A 23,773-nucleotide genomic window follows, 5' to 3' on the forward strand; every position below is an offset into this window, starting at 1 on the left:
GTAATAAATGTTATTTGCAGTTAACAATTTTCTTTTTTCTTTATTACAATATTTATGGCAAGACTAGGTATATTGGAAGATATCACAAAATTTTAACTATACTATAAAACTGTTACGATTTTGACTTGTTAGTTTTAAATTGGTAAATAACGAATTTTTAAATTAATAATATTGTCACCTACCTCATTGCGTAATAAGATGATATAATCTCATAATTTATTTTTCAAGTTCGGCTGTTCTAATTTGAAACACCACTGTCACTGTTACTAAAAGATTCCTTAATTACAGGCTGTTGCCTGCCTTGTTATCTCATTTTAATCTTCCCTTCACCATTTTTGTCGAACGAAATTCTCAATGTTATATAGTAGCTATAATTAGAAAGCTGTTTTCTCTTTTATAAGTACTTGATGATTTTTTTGCAATTTTTATATTTTTCTACTAAGATAGTACGTCATTTTTTTGTGGGCAACGCATGAACAGAGACCTATCGTGGCGGTCTATCTTCGTGCTAGACATGCAAAAATATGTAGTAGGGTTAACCCTAAAACAAAAAAAAAGGATCAAATTTTGTCTACGAAAATTACTCGACTACTCGTAGATATAATTATCGTGCAATAATATATTAACGTTACTCGTATAAGTGCTTTATGTGATTCTTTTGCAATCTAAAACATGTTATCATCTATGAATATTCGACGTATTTTAACAAATATACGATCTTTCCGTGCTCTACGAAATATAAATAAATATTACACCTTAGAATCTTTTCCTCCCCACTATGTCATTAGGGTGAGAGGACAGAGGCTCCAGTAATTACTCTCAGAACCTCGTAAAGCTCAATTTTACGTAAATACTGAAATACGAGCATCCTCGAGAAAGGTTAATTTATAGAGAACTCTTTGATTACACCAGTTAACGAACACTTTTATTTTGATATTTGATGAAATGGTTCGTTGATTCAGGACATAATTAATTTTAGAAGCCATTTATTATGAACGAAGTCGTTTCATTGGAATATAATTATACGTAATACATATAATTGTATATCTTTATTTTAAAAGCAATATTCAACATCATAAAAAATCTTCAACGCTTTCGGGGTGACAAAAATGAATGTGATGATTCCATTTTATTCCATTCCCGAAATATATGGGCTTATAATGAGATTTTGGAAACGCGGGGCGGGCTTTCTCTTTCTGATTAAATCATAATGTCCCTTGTCCACCCTTCTTAGGGCGCGGTCACGTAGACAGAACTGACGTGCGACCTTTCCACGACACATTTTGACTAAATCACGGATTTGCAGGAATGAATTCATCCGAAATTATTTTCATCGTTATAGGTTTATGTAGGTTCTTATTAGTTTAGTCGATATAAGTCAGTATATGATATGCCATAATCAAATCAACAACAATTTATCATTACTCATTATTTAAAAAAATCTTCTATACGGTACACAATATACAAGAACACATACTCAAATTTCAAATTAAAAATTTCAGTTCGTATACTTAAAACTAAAAAGATAAATGTTCTTATGACCGTCAGTATATTACTGTTTCATCAAAATGAAATTAAATATAAATGCAAACACTGACATGTTTTATAAAATGTATTTTAACGAAGATAAACGGAATATTCTAAATTGGATATGCAATAAATGGATTTTGCAACAACGCAAACATTTAAAGAGTATCAATATTATGATTTAATATTGTTGGAAAAACCGTTCACAGTGTGCTGGAATTCTTTAAGGTGATATGGAATAAACTTTAATTTTCTAGAACTGTTTTTAATTTATCCACATCGGTTTATTTTCAGCTGTAGTTTCCAAAACGCCGGAGGGTTCTCAATTGTTCGTAGTGTGTTTATTTATTTTTTTTACGTTTGAACATCTGTAGCTCTATATTTTTTTAACCAATCGCCATGATGCTTTCTGTACTCGATAAAGCTTCTGATGCCTCCGTGTCCAGGGATCCGTGTCCGTGTGATAAAAAAAAAGAAATAGCGATTTACCCGCCCCTACATTTGAGGTCTTATGGGGTTATAACATGTATCTAATGATTATAAAATTGCAGGACTTACTTAATTTTATTTTCGTTTTCTACTAAACAGGTTGCAATCTTTATCGTAACAAAAAAGGTAAAAAAAACAGCATGAAGAGTTTCATTCAATAGGTGATAATAACTGAAATATGATATGAAATACCTATTATGTTTTATATATTACTTTTAGGTGGCAGGGACGTTGGTAACATATATTGTAAAAATAATTACGTTTTTTCTAGACTGGACTTAAAGGCGTCCTGTGAAAAGTACCTAAATGTTACGGACCTTACGTACAGTGATTAAGAAGTTGAGTATACCCTTAAATTATGTCTCTTTCATTATAATCTATGGTACTTGACGGGCCGTTGGATGGACCCGCAGTTATTCTGTGTGATAAGGGCATCATAAAACCCTTCCTGTTGTCCATGTTACCGATTGTACGATTTTGCGAGTGACTTTCATTGTTAAGCGAACAAATTTTTATTTTTATATCAATGTATATACGGGATATCCCGCCGATGGTGTATTATGCTTTATTATGTATTATGTATTATACTTTAGTTTTAAGAATTCATATAATAGAAAAATAATACATTGGTTATAATATTAGTATTTAAATTTAATTTTTAGTTTTATAGCATTGAAATGCTTTTATACATGAGAATTTTTTATATAAATGGCGTGGGGTGTACCTTAGGCACATAAAACCGAAAGTATATGAGTATTTTTTACGTAGTAAACGTTGTAAAAAGTATAATTTCCGTTGAACTTTCCGTACTACACCATCCATGGGACACTCTGTATATACTTGGAACATTTGATTTTACCTATATATCGTATCACATTTATTATACAAGCTATAATGAAATATTACAAAATAACTCTTCGTCAGTGCTTCGCTCGCGTAGTCATAGGAAAAACCCGTCATAAGATCTAATATATCATAATATAATGCAATTTTAATATTCTGTTCAACATAACACGGGAAACCAACCTCAACTTGTTTAAAAATCTGATATTGCTCGTCATTCACATACGCTAAGAAGTATAGACCTTTTAGCTCAAATAAAAACGTCGTTGTTGTCTATCATAAGTGGGTCTCGCACTCTACTGCTTGAACCCATTACGCGAACATTATGTAAATACTTTCAACTTTATATAGCCGCACAATACATAGTGCCTATGCATAACTCAACCTTTTTCAGCGGGCTTTTATGAGCCTTAACGCTAAGGTATTTTATAATGCATGACAAAAGTTTATAAATGAAAAGATAACACGTTTATTCTTTTGACGAAAAGCCTATGAATATTATAGTGCATGGAACATGGTACGGTGCGGTTTTTTACTGATTTCTGAATGCAGTCTCTCTTTTTTATAAGTGACATCGTGTTTTTATATCTTTAGAAATATAAAGTGCCTGCCTGCCATACTGTAATTAATGAAATACAGGATATATTATAATCTTTCATCCATTTACAAACGTTATTCATGCTTCTGAAATATGTGATTAAGTGTGTTTTTACTTATTACATAAATTAAATTCCACGTTGAAAAAAGATCATTTAATAAATGATTTATGAGATAAATAATATTTCATCGGATTGATGTAATATCAATATTTTTTTGTATTAATTTCATCGGTGCTTCATATAGGTAACATAGAATATCTCCATCGGGAAGTTAAAAATGCACACCACAAAACCATGTCAATGTAAAATATTAAGAATTTAAATGCAGCCATGTTTTGGGGTGGACAGTCACTGATCATAATATTGTCGGAGCAGTCGCTACTTTGATTTATATCGATATTAATCTGAGCCCAGAATGAGCATTAATTTGAGGAAGACTTTAATCACAGGGTTTTATTTATTAGCTGATTATAAACTCAAAATATGAGTGAATTGGATAGATGGATAAATGCTAAATCTTAAATTTTAGCTTCTGTTGCTTTCACCTTGTTCTGTTTTGTTAATTTAAATAGAAAATCATAACTTTCAACGAAAGGAAAAAATGTATCCAGTCCCCATTTTTGATTGCTAAAATAAATCTTATTCAATATATAAAATATACATCAATGTCTATGAAACATTGTTATACATTAAAAGTTAAATGTTTACTTCAAACGCCTAAACCATATCTAATTATGTCCTAGACTATATTTCAGTCAGTTCAAAATATTTCAAAAATAACGAAACAAAAAAAGTATTAAAAAAAATTCTGACATTCTTTTCAACAGTCACTCGCCATTCGCCCGCGTATAGAATTAAAGGACTCGCTCACGGTTGCGTATGAGAAATTGGAATATACCTATTGTATTTTAAAAATGCGGGTCCAGTATTGGTTTTACTGAATTAAAGGACGCAAAAATGGACGACTAAAACGGAACGTAGTCTAAAAATAGAACACAGGGTCCAGTGGGAACCATAATCGTGCTGTTGAAAAGTAAAATCTTATCAATACAGGGTAAAACGTAAAGTTTGAGGTAGGTATTCGCTTTGGTAAATTATCCTGTTCACTATTGTAATGTCATATTTTATAGAGTGTGCAAAATAACGTTCAAAAAATATTGATTAAAGTATTATTACATAATTAATGTATATTATGGAAGCGATTTTGTTGCATTTTCAAATGCTCATTGGAAATGAATTAGAAAGTATTAAATTTAAATTTAAATATTAACAATATGTCAGTATGGAAAAATTATACTATTAAATATATTCAATTCTGAACAAAACTTAACTAAACACGTAGCTAACAATACAAACACGCATTATCGCTGTGATACTAATATACTTAACAGTATCATTTTGGTTGCCAATTCACAGTTTTGTTAATTGCAAAACCATTTGATGGCCAGTTTTAGTTATTCGAATGCAATACCGATAATGGACTTAACTACCTTTTTCGATAAGAGCTGTATTGTTAACAAGTGGCTTTATTTGTTATGTTCAATAAAATGCGGTTGTAATTTAAATCCAATTTTAGTAATTATTTTGAGCTGCTTCAGTCTTCAATAAAACAAGCTTTAGTAACTTAGTTACCTACGTATAATTATTAATAAAACAATTTTCTTAAAAACTCTTTTGTTCTTCATCAAACCTCAAAACTCCCCTCACATGAATCACATGAAACTTCTAGCAAAAAACTTATAACATAGCGCATTAGTTGGAAGTTAAGGTATCTCACCTATCAAAACTATTTGAAAAGCACATAGCACCCATTGTAACCGAGTAGATAAAGTTTGTAAGCCAGATATCGGCTTCTAGGACAAACGAAGCGTATTATGTGAATCGAACGAGAAAAACTTGTATTATTAAAGTCTCACCAAGTGGAGTCGAGTGGTTTCCGTCGCGTTCGGCACGTAATGGTTAACTCATACCAAAAACGTTTTGGACATAGCTGAATTCTTGAAAGGGGATCTAACAATATCAAGCTATAAGAGCAACCTTTTATTTCTATTTTACAAAGTCATTCAACAACCATCCGTATTCACTTTTGTAACGTTTTTATTAAAATGTGTGTGTGTGTGTGTGGAATGTTTCCAATTTAATGTACATGTTTTTAGTCACGTTCATTCAAGCTATTTGGAATTTATATTGAATCGTTAGTCGGAATTCATATCTTCTCAAATATGGATTTGTATTGATATTGGGTATTTTTGTATTTTTTATTCATTTTAGTTGGACACATTAGATTTTTCATATTCATGTTAGATTTTGAGTATTTTTTTAGCAAATTTCAATAATGACAGAAACGTCGCCAATTTTAAATCTGTTGAAAGAAATTTAGCGGTACTGATGATTTTAGTTTTATAGCATTGAAAGAATAGAAGAAATGTCCTTAGGCACAAAAACCGTAAGAGTAGAAGAAATTCGAATGCTGAGGCGGGAACACAAGCATATAATTAGTACAGTGTTCGTTAGTTATAATGAAATTTAATTATATGGTACAGAGTATGCATAATATAAATTAAATACAATCCACGGATCAGGTACTACTGACAGATTATAAAAACTAATGTCAATAATTCGACAGACAATTTAACATAAATAAACTATTTCTCTTAGCAAACAAAAACTCCGTTTATATCATAGAAACAATGATTTTGCAGACGTTTTGAATTTTCAAAATTTCAAAATTCAGAACATTTCAGAATTCGACTCAAAAGAAACAAAGGTTTAAACAAATTAAAGCACTCCTTTAAGGTGTAATCATAAAACGTACCAAAACCAATATCTTTTATTTTTATATAATGCCAGTATTGGTTATATATTAAACGAAGATAATACAGGAAGTTTAAATGGCGTATTATAAAATAAAGAACACTGTCTTAGTCTCTCTGAGCACAACCGAGACTCGATAAGCAACTTGATACCTGATTTAATTAGTACTGCTTTTTGTAAGCACTACAAACTCTATAGGTAGTCTTGATGACCTAGTTGCTATTTAAAATAAATTTAATCGAAGACTACCTCAATCACTAGCAGTCAATGAGTCAATGCACTATTTTATAAATATGATATTATTTAGATACAAAACATATTAGTTGAATTTATGTTTAATAATATAAAGCTGCAGTGTTTATTTGTTTGATCGCGCTAATCTCAGGTACTGCTGGACCGATTTTAAAAATACTCTCATCGTTGGACATGTACGCATCCCTAAATGTTATCACTACATAGTATAAAACAAAGTCACTTTCTCTGTCCCTATGTCCGTATGTATGATTAAATCTTTGAAGCTACGCAACGGATTTTGATGTGTTTTATTTAATAGATAGAGTGATTTAAAAGGAAGGTTTATATGTATAATAACATCTATTAAACTACTTCGAATTTAACGCGTGCGAAGTGGCGGGCCAAAGCTAGTAGACTTTAACTCTTTGTACCATAAACGAAATCTGTGCGGATCGATTCTATTGAATAAATGCCGTGATGAATTGTTTTATTTGTATATTTTTTACCCGCATAAACGTTGTGACAGGCATAATTGTTTGTATGTACCGTAGATGAGTTATTGTACAATGAAAATATTTTTATAACTTTAACAATAGGGCTTGATGTCTACCGATCATGTCAAGATATTCTGTCAGAGAAACACATCTGAAAAGCATTTACACATCTATATAAAAATGAATCCCTCTTTCTCTTGTTTACGTCATCATGCGTAAACGGCTGACCGATTTCAATTTTTTTTTACAATTAGAAAGCAATTACACTGAGTCACATAGGCTATATATGTACCACGTGTGAAACCGGGGCGAACAGCTATTACCCATTAAAAATCTCTTGGATTACTAAGACGTTAAATATTTTATTGTGACGCAATGTATAATAAAGGTGACGGGTTTTATACATTTTATACGGGTAATCGCGTACTTGCTGAAAAAAAAAACTTGCTGACTATTCTCTTTTATAGATGTTTTTAGATCTAGTGTCATTGCTAACAATTTTTTTAATTGAAAGATCTACAGTTGTAAATCACATTTTTACGGTAATAAAAATGAAGGGTTAAAGAAACGAGTGTTCTCGCTGTAGATATAAAGTCTTTAACGTAAATTAAATTTTAATTACCATCTTTCAACTTTAAAGTCACCAAATTATTTTTGTTTTACTAACAAACATAAATGTCTAAAACACTTATTTCATATTTTCAAAATCTATGAGATAAGATAATATTTTGTTGTCTGAAATAAAAACAATAAACATAACTCACTGTAAAGTATGATATATAAGAAAACCTTTAAAAACGTTCCAATTTACTAAAAAATCAAACTTTATAAGTCTCAAATGAAAACAAAATGCCGTTTAATTGCCGCAAACACGGCGCACAAAGCTAATTTCCCGTCGCAATTACAAAAATAAAGATAGAAAAATACTTAATACCCTTGGACAATTTCCAACTTTTCCGAAAGGAGAAGGGAACATTGTCGGTGCGTCACTTTAACTTAACCACTTAACCAGATGGGCGGACTTAAATTATAAATCAGGAAACCGAGCCACCTGCGCCACTGGACTTACGTTTTTGTTCCTATAGTGTTTATGTACTATGTGGAGCTTGTGTACGAGAAATACATTTCCTAACAAGGATAATTAGAATTCTTTGAAACGTTTTTAACGTATGATAAGATTGTTTATAAAGTACATATTCGAGTTGCAGGAGGTGGATGAACTTGATGTGCTTGGATTTTTTTTTTTTATGTCATAGCGGGCAGCTGAGCTGGTGGTTCGCCTGATGGTAAGCGATCACCACCGCCCATAAACATTCGCAAAGGTAGTACCTGTGTGAATGCGCTGCCCGCTTTTATGGGGTAAGGGAAAAGGGAAGGATTAACGACTGGAAAGAAGGAATGGACTAGGACGGGTGAGGAAAAGGAAACGGGCCTCCGGCTCCCCCACTCACCGTACGAAACACAGTGGCATGCCACTATTTCACGCCGGTTTTCTGTGGGGGTGTGGTACTTCCCCGGTGCGAGCTGGCCCAATTCGTGCCGAAGCGTGCTCGACTCCCACAGTAATTTGGATATTCTTTACACCCGTTTATTAATTATTGTCAGTACTTTGCCACTAATTAACAACTTGATCACCGCGGCTTCGCTCGTGTGGGTAAATAAAACGAACAGCTGCCATTCATGCCGCATTATTAATACAAACAATGATTAAAAAATAAAAACATGAACCCAAAATCATTTCGCATTTATAGGGAGAACTTATAACGTTCAACCCCACCATGTTTTATGTTGAAACAGAATAAAACGTTTTGTGTATTTAATCAGGTTTTGGTATGACTGAGTAAAGAAGACGATTTAAAGAAAAGTTTAAGTAACTAGACATAATTGTTTAGTCATTAATTTATATAAATTATAGCCCATTATACTACATAGTACATACATTGCTTATTACAAAATGGAAAATTTAAAAATTATTTTATCAGTAGAGGCGTTAGGTAATATTAGCATATTACCTAAAGCTTCTATTCAATATATTAAATTTGCTCGTTTACCTACCTATGACCAATATTGGTTAACTTGGTTGATAATTCATACAAATACCTTTACCTTCACAATGATATTATTTTTTTTAAGTGTCTATCTGCAGATATACGTGCAATTTAAAACCCCTTAATAACAGTTAAATTAATTTGATGTCCCAATTATCTTTGAAAGAAGATGGTATTTGAAATTTATTCTTTTTTTTTTATATATGTGTTATCTACAATTTTGCTAGACGTCGAGGTATGTACTTGAGAACCTCTCTCTCGAATTTAAAATTTTTTAATATATAATATAGTCAAATGCCATACTTGTATGATAACGGTACTGAAAAATAAAAATAGTACATTCTACTAAACTTAAGTGTGGTAAAAAAAATTAATAAGACATAATTAGTTATTCAAATTTCGATATGCAGAGAATCTCAACAATTTAACAAACTCCCGGTTTTACTTTCGGCAAGCATAAGTTGGAATTTTCCCCTGAACATTCTAGATCGCCGTCAACATCGCCTCGTGGCTTGATGAAACCGTAAAACTCGGAGCTTTACTAAAATACTGAAAATCGTTCCGTTAAAGCGCTGAATTATTTATATAAAAGGGGAGGAGATTTAAATAAATAATACCTACATAGATACATACTGTCTTACTTTTGGCAAGCAAGTATCGGTTTTTGGTTAACGAAATAGCAGCATTTGCATGCAAACTAGTGGAATCTATGCAAATCCGCTTTTCCAGGTCAACTTCAGTCTTCTGGGAGCTTAGGAAGTCTAACATAGGACGCGCATTAAGAAGTCTTTACCTTATTAACGAACCAGATAGCTCTTGCTGTTAATTTTTTGTTCACACACTAGTAACATTAATTAGTGTATCAACTTTCCTTATGGTTAGGATAACAGATTATTTTGAATAAAATACATACGCAACACTATTTGACATTTAAATATTTAAGAGTTAATAACTGATTAAACGAAAAATATACTGATAAATGACAGCGTATGAATGCTGTAGAGTATTAAATTTTCGAGTATACATATAAAAGTAAAATAAAACAGAAGCACTACAACTGAACATGACTTTTACAAAATTTATATTATCTCCGATATGATGCCTTTTGTAGGCTCATTGAAATCTATTTTGTAGTTACTAGCAACTAGCCCTAGCTTTGTCCATAATACATATATAACGTAAAACACTAATAGAAGATGCAGTTTTCCAATTGTGAAAGAATTCTTGAAATCGGTACAGCAGTTTTTATGTGAAAGCTTTACGAACATACATACAAAAACATAAATTTCCTCTTCATAATATTAGTTCATAGAACTTAAACGTTAAAACCAACTACTGAATATAATAATAGTCTGTATAAAATAATGAAACTCACAAATACATGTTACTTTTTTGTTATTGGTCTGCTATTTAGTAGGCACTCAATTCAAAAGTTTCAGAAGTAAATCCGATGAGAGATAAATCAATTACGATTTTTCAGATTAAAATACATTTTGAAGCGTCCCCCTCCCTTTGTTAGGACATCAAAGAAGCGATGCTTACTGACTTCACTCCCATATTATTTCGTGAAATAACTTGACAATAAAGAGAGGAAGTAACAAAGACCGTTGAAAATTGTTATACGACCTATTGTCCCAATACAAGGGCCTTGATCGAGCCAAGTTAAGGTTTTAATAAGCTGAATATAGTATGGGAACGTTGGAGAATTTTGACATTTATTTTCGCATATAAACTTGATCGGTAAAGTTGTTTTGTATCATAATATATTTAATTAGCTATTGTGTAAATATGGTAAATTTAACACATTAATAATATCTAGAAAGGGTATCAAATAAGGTAAACTAAGATCCATTTTTCCCCACTTTAAGATCATATTACGTAATTTTCCCCGTAAAATCTTTAAAATTGTGTTGGTGTTGTTAACTATGACCTATAAATTCGATAGTTTAATCCGTGATTATGGCATTTCCGTTGGTATTCAGTGAAATAAATGCATTGTTAAATACGATAAGATTAACACAAATATGATTTACAGGAAAATAACACGAATTACGGGCACACAATTTCCTGTCTCCACGTCATTTATATATCGATCCATTTCATCATTAGCCCATTATAGCCTACTATGTTCGCGTGATAGGTCGTGTGATGTCTGACTTGTTTTGTACAGAATTGTTGAGGACTTTCCGCTCCTCGTATATTAACAAGGCTCGAGTATAATGGAGAATTAGGCAGTTGTATCCGCAATTATTGAGTAACTCGAATATATGTGTTATGGCCAGTCACAAAATAGAAATAAAATTGTTATAAGCATGCTTTATAATAAACTTCTCTGTAAGTTTTCATTAAAGCCTTTATGATAATTTGTTAAAATGACATTGTAACCTCCGTCCTTCTATTATAAGCATATACACAGCAGCTTTCTCGTATATTTTCGTCTTACAGAAATAGAAGCTCCTCTAAGGCGTTGTTGGCGCTACTTGTTCAGTTTTTTTGGTTTTAGGGAGGTTGAAACCGAAAATACTATACTACAAATTCTAAAGCTAACACCAGTATAAAACTGCTAGCTGTAAAATATCAAAGCGGTTAGTTAGAATACATTTTTAATACATGTAATTTTTCATTTATTAAACGCTAAATAATTTCATTAAATAACCCGAACAAAAAAAATATTAATACATGTAAATGTCTTAATAGGTAACTATTATATAACAATTTCACATTAAAACATTTTTCGAATAATTAACAATTAAATAAACAAGTAACGAAAGAAACACAAAATAAACGGTTTTTTGATACCATATTTGACGTACAAATTTAAACCAAGGATTATAATTCGACGTTTAATCATGTTATGAAGTTTTTGCATATCCTTATTAAAGAAAGTCTGTCAAGCATGTGATAAGAAGGAAGAATATAATGTGTGTTATTAAATATTTTAATTCTAGCGGTCCGCCATCGTTTCTCCCGTGAAAACTTTTTATCTCCATAAGAATGTTCCTTGGGTCTTAACCAAAACATAAAATAATTTAATCGGTAGAGCCGTTCTCGAGTTTTACGCTTAACAACACATTCGATTCATTTCTATTATTATATATAATAGATGAGAATATAAATTAGGCAGAACTAAATAAAAACATAAGCACATGTACATCGAAAATTGAGGCGTATCGCTTACAATAATAATAAAGTATCACCTTGAGTTTAAATGATTTTTCGCGTTAGTTTGCTCTTTTCATATGCTCGCTCAGAAATAATGACATAGTAATATTATTAACTAACAAAAAGAACATTAATACATCAGTAATTCTAAACGACTAATTTGGTAGCAAAATATCTCAATTAGCATAAAAAAGTTAGTAAACTTCTATAGTAGTACTTATTCTTTTATTGTGACACCATTTTCAATCTTACTGTCCTCTTAATGTTATAAAAGCGATAGTTTGTAACAATGTGTGCATGTTTGTTACTTTTTCATGCAAAATCGGCTGCGTGGATGTACATAAAATTTGGTATAGAGATAGATTATTGTATATATGGCTGTAGCTACAAGTAAAATAATACTGAAAAGTACACATTTTCATTCAGCAAGTAAAACTGTTATTTCTTTTAAGGAAATTAGTATAGCATGAAGATTTCTATAGGTGATAAAAAATTAAAATCAATTAATTTATTTACGGTTGCAAGACCACTGGACAATGAATTAGAAGACAATACAACAAGTAGTATAATTAAAACAACAAATATTCGAAATAAGAAGAAAATAATTAGTAGAAGTCTCGTGTTACACTCATAATATCATCACGAGTAGTGTGAATAAGCTGTACTATAAAGTTTTTCCTCTCGTTGATACAATGTTATGTAAAAAACGGGTATAAATAATTTGGAGCGGTTTTATGGATGACAGATTGATGTAGACAGGTTTTATATAGGAAAAATCGTTCATATATAAATTGGTAGAGAACAGTTCGATCAACTACCTATTGAACCTTCAAACCCGAATTTGATAGCGGCTTATATAATTGACGAAACAACAACTATTTATAGACGTTATTAATGGGTCGGAGTTAGGTTTTCTGAACGAGTTTATATGGAAATATAAACGGAATCAAGCTGCTTCTCTAATTATCTATTTTCCTTTTTGTACAATTTAAATCTGGTGTTAATTTTATTAAAGTTGGTAAATTCGATTCAAGCTACGCTCGAATTTCTGAATGTCGATTCTTATCATAAATAAGTAATAGGAAAAATCACTACTATCACGCAATTAACATATATTTTACAAATATGTTAGTCAACTCATGTATCTAAAAATATATTAAAACATGCACAAAATATTATTTGTTAAAACATTAGTTTGTACGTGACGTAGGTATCGTAATTACATAGAAGCCATAAGTTTGTTTTGATTATGTGACCTCTTATCCACAACATTTTTATTTTTTTATTTTATTATCAGAACAAAAAAATTGACAAGTTAAATGTTGTGTAGTAACTAAGGAAAAACCACAAAGGTTTAATAAATCATTAATAAGCTTTAGTTGTTAATTCAATTTCGATTTTTGTTAACAAGTTATTAAACAATATATTGCTGTAATTTAAGCGTATTTAAAAGTAACGTTGAAAATATATAGTGCACGTGGTACGAATGTAAAACATTACTAGCGAACTAAATCCAGTGCAATTATGTAAAAATCTGCATATTCTTTTGATTCCCTAGTTTATTCACTTTTGGTAAGTATATCTTCATAATAAGAAAAAATAACCTGTATTGGAGGTAAACGAGAAACATTTTACGTTATTTCTCAATATGAAGATTTTTTTGTAGATAAATAAAAAAAAACGGCTTAATAAATGCCGCATGCTGAATTGTTTTTTTTTTATGTCACAGGCGGCAATGGAGCTGGTGGGACGCCTGATGGTAAGCGCTACCACCGCCCATGAACATTTGTAGAGGCGTAAATTCGATTACAGACCATACGCCTCTACAAATGGATTGCCGACTTTAAATTGGTAAGGGATTAAGAAAGGATTGGCGAGAGGAATAAAGGAAAGGACTGGGAAGAGGAAGGAAAAGGATATGGGCCTCCGGCTCCCCCACTCACCGAACGAAACACAGCAGAATGCTATTTCACGCTGGTCTTCTGTGGGGGTGTGGTACTTCCCCGGTGCGAGCTGGCCCAATTCGTGCCGAAGCGTGCTCGACTACCACATACCAAATGCTTGTCTCAATGGTCCCACGCTTACTTGCACAAAATACCATTTTTTCCAATTGAACTGATCTATCGATATTTTTAACCGCAGTTAAAACAATACATACTATTAATTAACTGCTAAAGTGCGATCAATATTTGTCCAAAGCTACTCCAGCTAAATTAAACATAAACAACTTGACTAGAATACCGCTTAATATCTTGTTGTTGTACTTGGACCGCAAACTTTCTAGTGGGTCTAACAGCTAACTCATGTCAAGTACCCATTTGTCCGTCACGCCAAGAGCTTCGGCTACCCGTAGCTTGACCAATTGAGAGCGGAATTCATGTCTTGATTTCGCCGTGTTTGTTTTTCTATATTACGTATCTTGTGTTTTATTCCTACTATAATATTGCTAATGTTTCTGGTTGTTCTTTAACAGTGATAGATGATTTTATGTGATATCTCTGTCTATTTTCAAGTATATATGAGTTTACATACCATCTTTAAACTAATGCTAAAATCAAGTAAAATGAACTACAGAATGTATCAAATTATTTTTGGCTATCGGTGCGGATTAATTTATAATATTGGTAAGGATTGACTTATAATCTTTGATATATTTTTGTCTTCTGAATAGAACTTTATAGAATAATTATTGCATTCTGATGTAATATATTACTACTCATGTAAGTGTAGTACTGTAGATGGTGCTTTCACGCTATGCTATTCGAAAACCAGTGTTAGTCGGAAGCATAATAGATTAATAATTAAATGGATTGCTTCGTACATTGAGAACGAATACCGATAGCATTGATGGTAGCTCTGTGGATATACCTATATGTTCTGTATAGGGAACTCGTGTTAGCTTTCTATCCGCGACTTTATTTCTCTGGTCTGCAATGACCCTTAAACCCTTTCGTATTCGATATGTCGAGCAATATTTAGACAAAATTTCAAATACGTTAACGTTTTTTACACCCAAATGTCAATTGAGAAAAACCAACTATTCATAACACTAGTAATAACTGAATGTGAAACATTATTTATATTCAAGCAAACAACACAGCGCAATATCGTAATAAAAATATTTTTCAATTGCATCACAATTTCTAGGTTCCAGGTAAAAATTTTCCATTTGCACAAAGACCGATTATATAATATTGTATAAAAGAGAACGGATATAGCGTCTTCTTCACGAGGGCTTTGGCTTTTGAAATATGCCGATCTTCGACCAAGAAGATCCGGCTTTTTCATGCCGTCAAATTAAAGCACAGTTTATTCATTTTATCTATACAAACGTTGCCGTACCTGTACCAGCTAGATATTGATAAGGGAATGAGTTTCTTTAACTTCCCTTTTATAAATTAATTTAAAACAGAAATTATTTAAATTAATATTTACTTGTACAATGCAGTATAGGTTTTACAGTAGTAATAAAAATAAAAGTATTAATGTAAATAGCATACTTTTTTGCATGCTATAGCGGGCAATTGAACTGGTGGTTCGCCTGATGGTAAGCGATCACCTGCACGGGTGCGCTCTCCGCTTTTAAAGGGTAATGGAAAAGGAAAGGATTGACCACTGGAAAGAAGAAATGGACATGGACGGTTGAGGAAAAGGAAACGGACCCGTTCCCAGTCCATTCCTTTATTTCCGTCGTCAATCCTTTTTTTTTCCTTTACCTCTTAAAAGCAGATGATCGTGGGCTATGGTGATCGGTTATCATCAGGCACACCGGCTCAGTTATATATATGAAAGTACAGTAATGATATAAAAATTACTTATTTGGTGAGAACTGTAGAATTGAATTTTTCAAGGCACTGAATACAAAATATTTTTTAATAAACAGGAATTAATACAGATGGATATCATTTCTATTAAAAGTATATTATTACGCAAGCCAAATAGGACAACATTTCCTGCTTACAAAATTGTTTCGATATTATGTTATAATATCTTTATTTTCTTGTTCACAGGTGATTCCTACAACTATGGTTGCACAATCATCGATCGACTTCGCCCATCCAAAATGTAATATATTAACATGAACCCTATTACCTTTGCCATATACATTACTAGCCTTTTTTGGCTAAACCTGAGCGACGCTAAAATAGGTAAGAATATTGTTATATTATTACCATTCTGTTTTAAAAGGGTATACCCGAAAAAGTAATATCACTTTGTCCGATACAAATATGCTAATAAATTCACCAAATGTAACGTCCACGTACAAACGTATTTTTGTTTGCATTCGAGCATCAAGGCTTTGTGAATAACCGTTATATGGGTAATCTTTTAACCATTTTTGTTACAATATTAAAATAGTTAGCTGATTCAAGTAATGTGTGTTTGTAAAATGTGCTCGTTGTATAGAAAAATACCTTGAAATTATAAAGGTTTACCGAGAATTTCGCTCACAGATGGACCTTATCTATACTATATAAAATTTTTCCTTACAGGATACTTTTGGCACATCACAGATCTTCATTATGATCCATTCCACAACTCCCCGGAGTTCCATAGAGGTACGCTCGTTATGAAGGAAAATTTTTGTTTTAATTTTTAAAGTGTATCGCGGAAAGCGCCCGTAATTGTCCTTTGTTCGCAACAAAGTTCGTATACGTGGATTATAAATCTTTTCAATGCGACTACTAATATGAAAGATACGAATTGTTTTTGTTTTCAAATTGAATTAATGGTTGTTACCTTTTGTTCCTGTTTCTGAATGCATTTATCTAGATCCTTGAATTACAAATAATGTTTTGATTACGAATACGCAATTATGTGTGGTCTTTATTGAAATAAAATAATAATGAGGAGGAACTAATGCTCTTTTGCACAAATCCCTACTAATATTATGAATACAATAGTAATTTCGTCTGTCTCTTCTTCACGCCTAAACTACTTAACCGATTTAGGTTAAATTATATGCAGGGATAGTTGAGGACCCGAGAATGGACCTGGTTTTTATCCCGGAAACGGGAATTGTGTGGGACAATCCCGAAACTATTCTCCTTGATTACGCGGGTGAAGTTGCGGGCAGAAAGCTAGTTCTTTATGTAGCTGACGATGTATCCAACAGACAAATATGAAATAAAATCATACTCGTAGCATTATTGCTTTATATGTTGGAGAATATAACAAAATATTATGAAAAAAAATATTTTTAATGATCTTCATATATTCTAAAGTGAACTAAAAATTAGAATTCTTAATTTTGTTTTAATTTTAATAAATTCTCTTTCTGTGTACATTATGTTGTAATAGTTCTTTGGTATGATAAAGACAACGAGTGGAGAATAAATAACGTCATAATTGTTTCTTGTTTGAGTTTAATTGTGAAGCTCATTAGACTAACAGCAGTGTAATCTTTTTTTAATAAGCGCTTTTAGATTTAAACTAAGTGGAGTAAATTCTGCAAGGAAACTTAACAATAAAATCTACAATAGATTTTTTAGACTCAGGGCTGGACAATGCGTCTTGACTACATTACTAAGCATAGATATTGTGATGTAGTTTAATATTTTTCTTTTCTTTCATTATTAACTAGCTTTCCGCCCACGGCTTCGCGCGAAGGAAAACATGACAAGCCCGGGGTGTCACCGGCAAAGTTTCCGTTCCCGTACGGTTTTCGGGATAAAAACTATTCTATGTATTTTCTCGGGTCTTAAACTATATCTATACCCAATTTCGACAAAATTCAGTTCCGTTTTTGACATATAAATAGTGCAACTAGCTCGATAGTAGTTCCATTCTTTGAAAGAAACAAACAACTGAAACACCAGATTTAAAACCCACCCAAACAACTTTCAGACGAAGCTGTTCTCAATAGAAAGTCCAAAGGTTTAATTTTTTTTACTTTTGAATTTGTGAATCGCGGGTATTCTCCTCTAGTATTCGTGATACCTCAGAAGTTTGGTTCTTTCCTCAGTAAAAGCAGTTATTTAACGAGAAATACCGTTTAGTTGAATTTTGCGCAAGGAGGCATTAATGATCACTTCAAAAGACGTATCTTTTTACTATTCCAGGAAAATGTTTTACGATTCATTCTTATATAACTTGGAATAAAATAAAGGATTTCAGAACGCTGCGTTTAAAATATATTTGTAATAGTCAACTAAAAATAATCTTTTAAAAACCTTTGATCTTATATATAATAAAAATAGAATATAAAAAAAGTTTATATTAAATTCAGCTTTAAGGAAAATTTAAAACACTCAATATAATTAATTCCTAGTCAATTTATCGGTGTGATAAAATTCCTGCGAATAAGGGCTTAGCCTAAAGTTATCGTTACATACTGACATACCTTTGAAGTTCCAAAAAATATCATATAATTATCTAGAAAAGAGTTATCGATACCAATACAAATTTAAAACAAGATAAATAATATTTCTGTCTTTCTTAGCTTTGTAAACGAGCAAGAGCTGTGATTGCCATACTTAAAGAAAACTCGCTCGTAGCAGATTTAACGAATCACGTACCCCCTCCTAGTGTTGCTACTTAAAAATACTTACACAACAGCTTTTAGTTGTTGCTGTACGTTTCATTTTTATTAATATTTTCTTTAAAAACTTGTGTTGCCAGCAACGTTATTTTACGATATACGAAGCAATCTGTTATACTCGTGTCTTTGATTTATAAGTCGTTGAACTTTCTTGGGGATTTGATTTTTTAATTAAATATGTTGAATATTTGTTTTTAGAATTAAATTATTTATCGTTATTGTACATATGTACATTTTTATATACTAACTTAAAGAGATGATAGTTTCAGAAACAATAAATTGGTCCCAAATAAAACTGAGATAAAAAGATAACATAACTTGTAATTTGTTGGTGTTTCCCTGTCCTCGTCGCAGCTTTTAAACGGAGATTTGTAGGGTCACTGCATCTCCAGGGATATTTTGTAGCAACAAACCAATCCAACGAAATATATTGTGGTGCGAAAAATGTTTTTCTTCGGGCTGTATAATTTATAAAACATTTAAGATTTTATACATTTAATAGCTTAACTTATTAAATATTTAGTTCATTGCTTACTCAATTCTTTTTTTATTATAATTTTCCTTATTCATTTTAAACATCATATAGGTATCATACTTTCTAATGTAAAAAAAAATATTGGAAAGGAATTACAAAAGAGAAATTTGCTGTTTTACCCAAACAAACAGACAAAAAATGTTTGAAACCATAACATAACGTACATACACGACAAAACAGCCAATTTTTGACACACTACTATTACAAACTTCACTACCCTGCTTGACATAATCAATGTACATTTAAAAATGTATTTGTGTATAATATGTTAATAAGAGAAAAGTGCCAAGAACCTACAAATGAACACGATAAATCTTTTCCACACCTCGTTATTAACTATAATCATCTATTCCCTCAAACGTGTATATATTTACATTGAATAATCCGTTCGTGTTAAGGTTGCAAACACAATCGCGGCAACAATGACCATAACCATAGAAACGGCCGACACCGCGACCACACCTGCGACAGCTCGTGGTTGCTTATACAAAGCGCAGTCGCCTTTATGGCTGGGCGCCACCCGGAAACACTCGAGTTCGTGCTGTGGACTGGGTACGTATTGTCAAGTATTTGTGTTATAGTATTTGGTATTTATGTTTGACAAGAAGTTGGATAAGTACTCTCTATGCAATCTCTGGGTTGTCAATTATTTGTAGCTGAATAAATAATCTGTGTATAAATATATAAGCGCTTTCATCGATGTGTAAATTTTTCACTACTATCGTTTTTTTTTCACATATTACAAAGTTAGCATTCTTTAACAAGCAGCGCTAAGCGTGAGCGTGTTAATGTTCTTTAAACAATATTTTGTGACGGAAATTGGGTCTGCATGGTTCACATTTCGTGGTATATAAATGATGATATAGGTTTTATATATACTTGTCAGATATCAATTGTGTTTTAATATTCTGTTGGATGAATAATTGTCAGGAATAATAAAGATATCACTTTTCATAACTTATCAAAACTCGTTTGGCTATCGAATCCTATAAAATGTCGAATCACTTAGAAACATGGCGCATTCGTACGGATGGTGTTCAACGTTGATTATTTAATGTTCGGTCCAACTACCCTCACGTTTTTCATATGTAGTCTTTGTGACTGACGGTAATTTTTAAATAAATTAGCAACACCAATTAAGCAGTAGTGCAGAATTGCAGTACATTCTTGTTACTGTCAAACTAATATTCTACACAGCCATCTTTTTATATCTAACATACCCATAGTATACGCTTAACTTAGTCATGGATAAATAGAGTTGTATTAAATGTCCAGAAAATACATAACTTTCAGAAGTCCTTCATACACGTGAGCTCGTGAATTTATTATAATAGCGTTACTCATAAGCTTCTTCATATAAATAAAATTCGCATTATTCCTTAGTCCTTTGAGTTAAATTATTTAATAATCTTTCACGTTACCTGTTCTTAGAAGTTTTCCGCTCAGCTGACTTCATATTTTAATAACATGATCATAATTGCTAGTCATTTTCTCATAAGTAAAGTTAATTACGCGTTGAGGTACTCGATGGGTTTATTTATAGTTGAATTCTGTTACCAGGGATATTCTCTCGTCATCCATGGAACACTTGAGTGATGAGACCAAATTGGAAGCGGTTAGAAATGTAACAGACTTGTTGGGTCGAACTTTCAGCAGTCAATTCGTATTCCCAGCGTTGGGACATAATGACCCTCCGCCTTCAAAAAAGTTGATTGAGATGTGGATGCAGTGGCTGCCATCGGATGCTTTGCAGACATTTGAAATAGGTAAATCATTATTTTATTGACACAATTAGTTAAACATTAAAAAGTCTTACACATTGAAATATCAATAAATTTTTGGTTACAGTCTACAGTCTAAAATTATCATTTTTGTTTTTGTGTGCGAAGCTGTGTAGCTATATATTATACATTAGTTTACATTTTTTTTTAATTACTCTAATATATTGTGTGCTATATCTATAGGCACTTTTTCTCCGAAAATTCTATTTCACATTTCTCAGAAGGACACAATTCCACGGAATTCGATTTATTAGAGTGTACGTAGAGCTACGCGATTAAATTGAAAATTGTTGTTATTATTTATTCTTGACTTAGTTCAAAGAACATTGGAAGAAGTTCAAAGGTTGATGCATTATACTTATATTCTCAGGTGGTTATTATACAATAGAACATTCATATAGTAAGCTACGAATCGTAGTTTTGAATAGTGTGTTATGGGCGGGGGGCGCAGTCAAGACGGAAGGTCCTCATAAAGGCAGGGCTCAGTGGGAATGGCTGGAACAGGTCTTAAGCAAGGCTAGGCGAAAAAAAGAACTGGTGAGTTATTTAACTGTATGATATTTATGTTATAATAATATTAATAATATGTAGATTATCTATCCGCAAAAGGTATATTTCTACCCAAAATTTTTTAAAACATATCAAAATTATTTTCATTGTTCAACAATGTTTTCAACATGAACGCTTGCTGAAGAAAAGTAGTTCATTAAATAGGATACAGCAATATTATCATTTCTCAGAAGGACCTTCTTATAATATTAATTAATAAGATGTGTGTTTATTTGTTCCTTTGTCTTATGTTAGATCGCAACTGAGCGATTTTAGGAGACGATTTTTGTGTCTGGGAATGATTAGCAGGTTAGTTAGTTTTCCATGGGAAATTCCTCTAACTACGAAGCTCTGGACGAAAGCTTAAGTACTAGTAGTACTAGGGAGGTAGATAATTAATTAAATAAAAAATACACAAAAAAAAAAATTCAAAAATTCAAGAATTTCTAAAGATTTTCTTAATAATTTAAACCAAATTTTAACACAGGTATACCTAGTGGCCCACGCGGGTCCTGGGGTGGAGGAACGGCACAACGCCGGCAGCTCCTCAGCAGCTGGAGGGGGAGAACTCACCCCCACCGCCAACTCCAATCTAGTGAGGATCATTAAAGCGTTCAGTGACGTCATCGTTGGACAGTTCTATGGTCACCGACACACGGATACCTTCCGACTGATGTATAGCGATGGTAATCCTAATAAATATTTGAAAAACATTTTGAGTAGTTAGACGTATCTGAATACACAAAATATACAACTATTTAATTTTCACCGAATAATCACTCCTCTTGTGTAGATATCTTAAATTTAGTTTTAATCGTACCCATGGTCACCTGAAAAAATACAGGCTTCACTTTAGTATAGCTCCAAGAATAGGTTTAATATATGTATATGTTAGAGGTTAAGATATTATAAATTTCTGTAACCTTTACTAATAATTTCATATTCGTTTCTGTATCTACGAAAAGTTATTTTGAAGAAGAATGGTGCTCTAGAATAGAATTAATTTAATTCTATGGAAGTTTGGCAGAGTTGTATTGTCAATAACTCATAAAAACCACCAAATTATACAATATCATTATATACAATTCGTAGCTAACGACAAACATGTAAAAAGTCAATAAAACTTAATTGCGTAATAAAGTCTTGGCATAATAATGAAGTTATAAAGTTGGAAACAAAGTAAACCCAAGCTTTACGCGATTAAAAGCTAAAACAACTTCGTGATTAATTTCATTTTAGATTTTTTTTTAATTGTTTTACGGTTCGTTTTAATAAAGAAATTTTTAAAGGTCAACCTGTATCATGGGCGTTGCTTGCACCGTCTATAACTCCTAGAGGGGCTGGTAGTATATCAAATCCAGGGTTGAGGCTGTATAAATTCGATACAAATAATGGAAAAGTGAGTATTGCATAGTAAATTGTATAAAGATTTTGTTTGCAAAAATAACGGCACTTTATAATCATCACCAGTGGTCTAGTAATATGTTTAATGCCGCTTATATTGAAGCAGAATTTGTTTTTTGTATTCTCAAATTTATAATAAACCAGTTGTCTTCTAAGAACGTACAAAGTTTAAACATTGGCTTCTTATTTACAACAACTTTTTAGAATCGTTGTCAGACACAAATTATAAAAATTTTAAAATTTCTTAACACTGAAGAGTCACAATTATTTTGAAGCGCTTCTAATACCACTAATATAATTAGTGTATTTGTATGTATATCATTAAAAGATAATAATTAGTATTTTCTTCGTGATTAATTTCTTGGAAGACTGTACTATATAGTGATATAGGCCTAAAGCCTGTGAATAAGAATTTTTAAACTAATGAGTTGATCCAATTTAGCTACTTAATCGTATCAATGAAACCGAAGCGCTCAATAACACGTGACGTTTGTTAACGTCAACGTTAAATACCCCAATCCTGTATTATGAGGCCTAAGTCCCACTGTGAATAGTTATATAGTACTAGTTAGATATGATTTAATTCCCTTACGTATTAGAACTGTTTGTGATAAATTAAATGCTAACTACAACATATATTTCACGCGGTTTTCTAATGCCTGTAATGAATTTCCATTCCGTACTTACAGTACATGACACCACTTAATTTAAGCCTACTCCTCCCTCGCCGTGTAAGGAATTTGTTTGATCGTA

The 23,773-nt window shown here is 31.9% G+C and overlaps 1 protein-coding gene across 1 annotated transcript in view; it reads left to right on the forward strand.

Annotated features, from left to right (window-relative positions):
• LOC119840441 (acid sphingomyelinase-like phosphodiesterase 3a) overlaps positions 1–23,773 on the forward strand; it is a 39,876-nt gene that overhangs the window by 14,591 nt on the left and 1,512 nt on the right. The window contains exons 2-8 of the mRNA XM_038367062.1: positions 16,221–16,358; positions 16,704–16,769; positions 19,685–19,838; positions 20,847–21,052; positions 21,438–21,604; positions 22,104–22,302; positions 22,906–23,015. Coding sequence (XP_038222990.1) covers positions 16,289–16,358; positions 16,704–16,769; positions 19,685–19,838; positions 20,847–21,052; positions 21,438–21,604; positions 22,104–22,302; positions 22,906–23,015 — 972 coding nt within the window. The 5' untranslated portion in view covers positions 16,221–16,288. The remainder of the gene's footprint in view (positions 1–16,220; positions 16,359–16,703; positions 16,770–19,684; positions 19,839–20,846; positions 21,053–21,437; positions 21,605–22,103; positions 22,303–22,905; positions 23,016–23,773) is intronic.

This window comes from Zerene cesonia, chromosome 6, assembly GCF_012273895.1.
Source record: "Zerene cesonia ecotype Mississippi chromosome 6, Zerene_cesonia_1.1, whole genome shotgun sequence".
Taxonomy (NCBI): Eukaryota; Metazoa; Arthropoda; class Insecta; order Lepidoptera; family Pieridae; genus Zerene; species Zerene cesonia.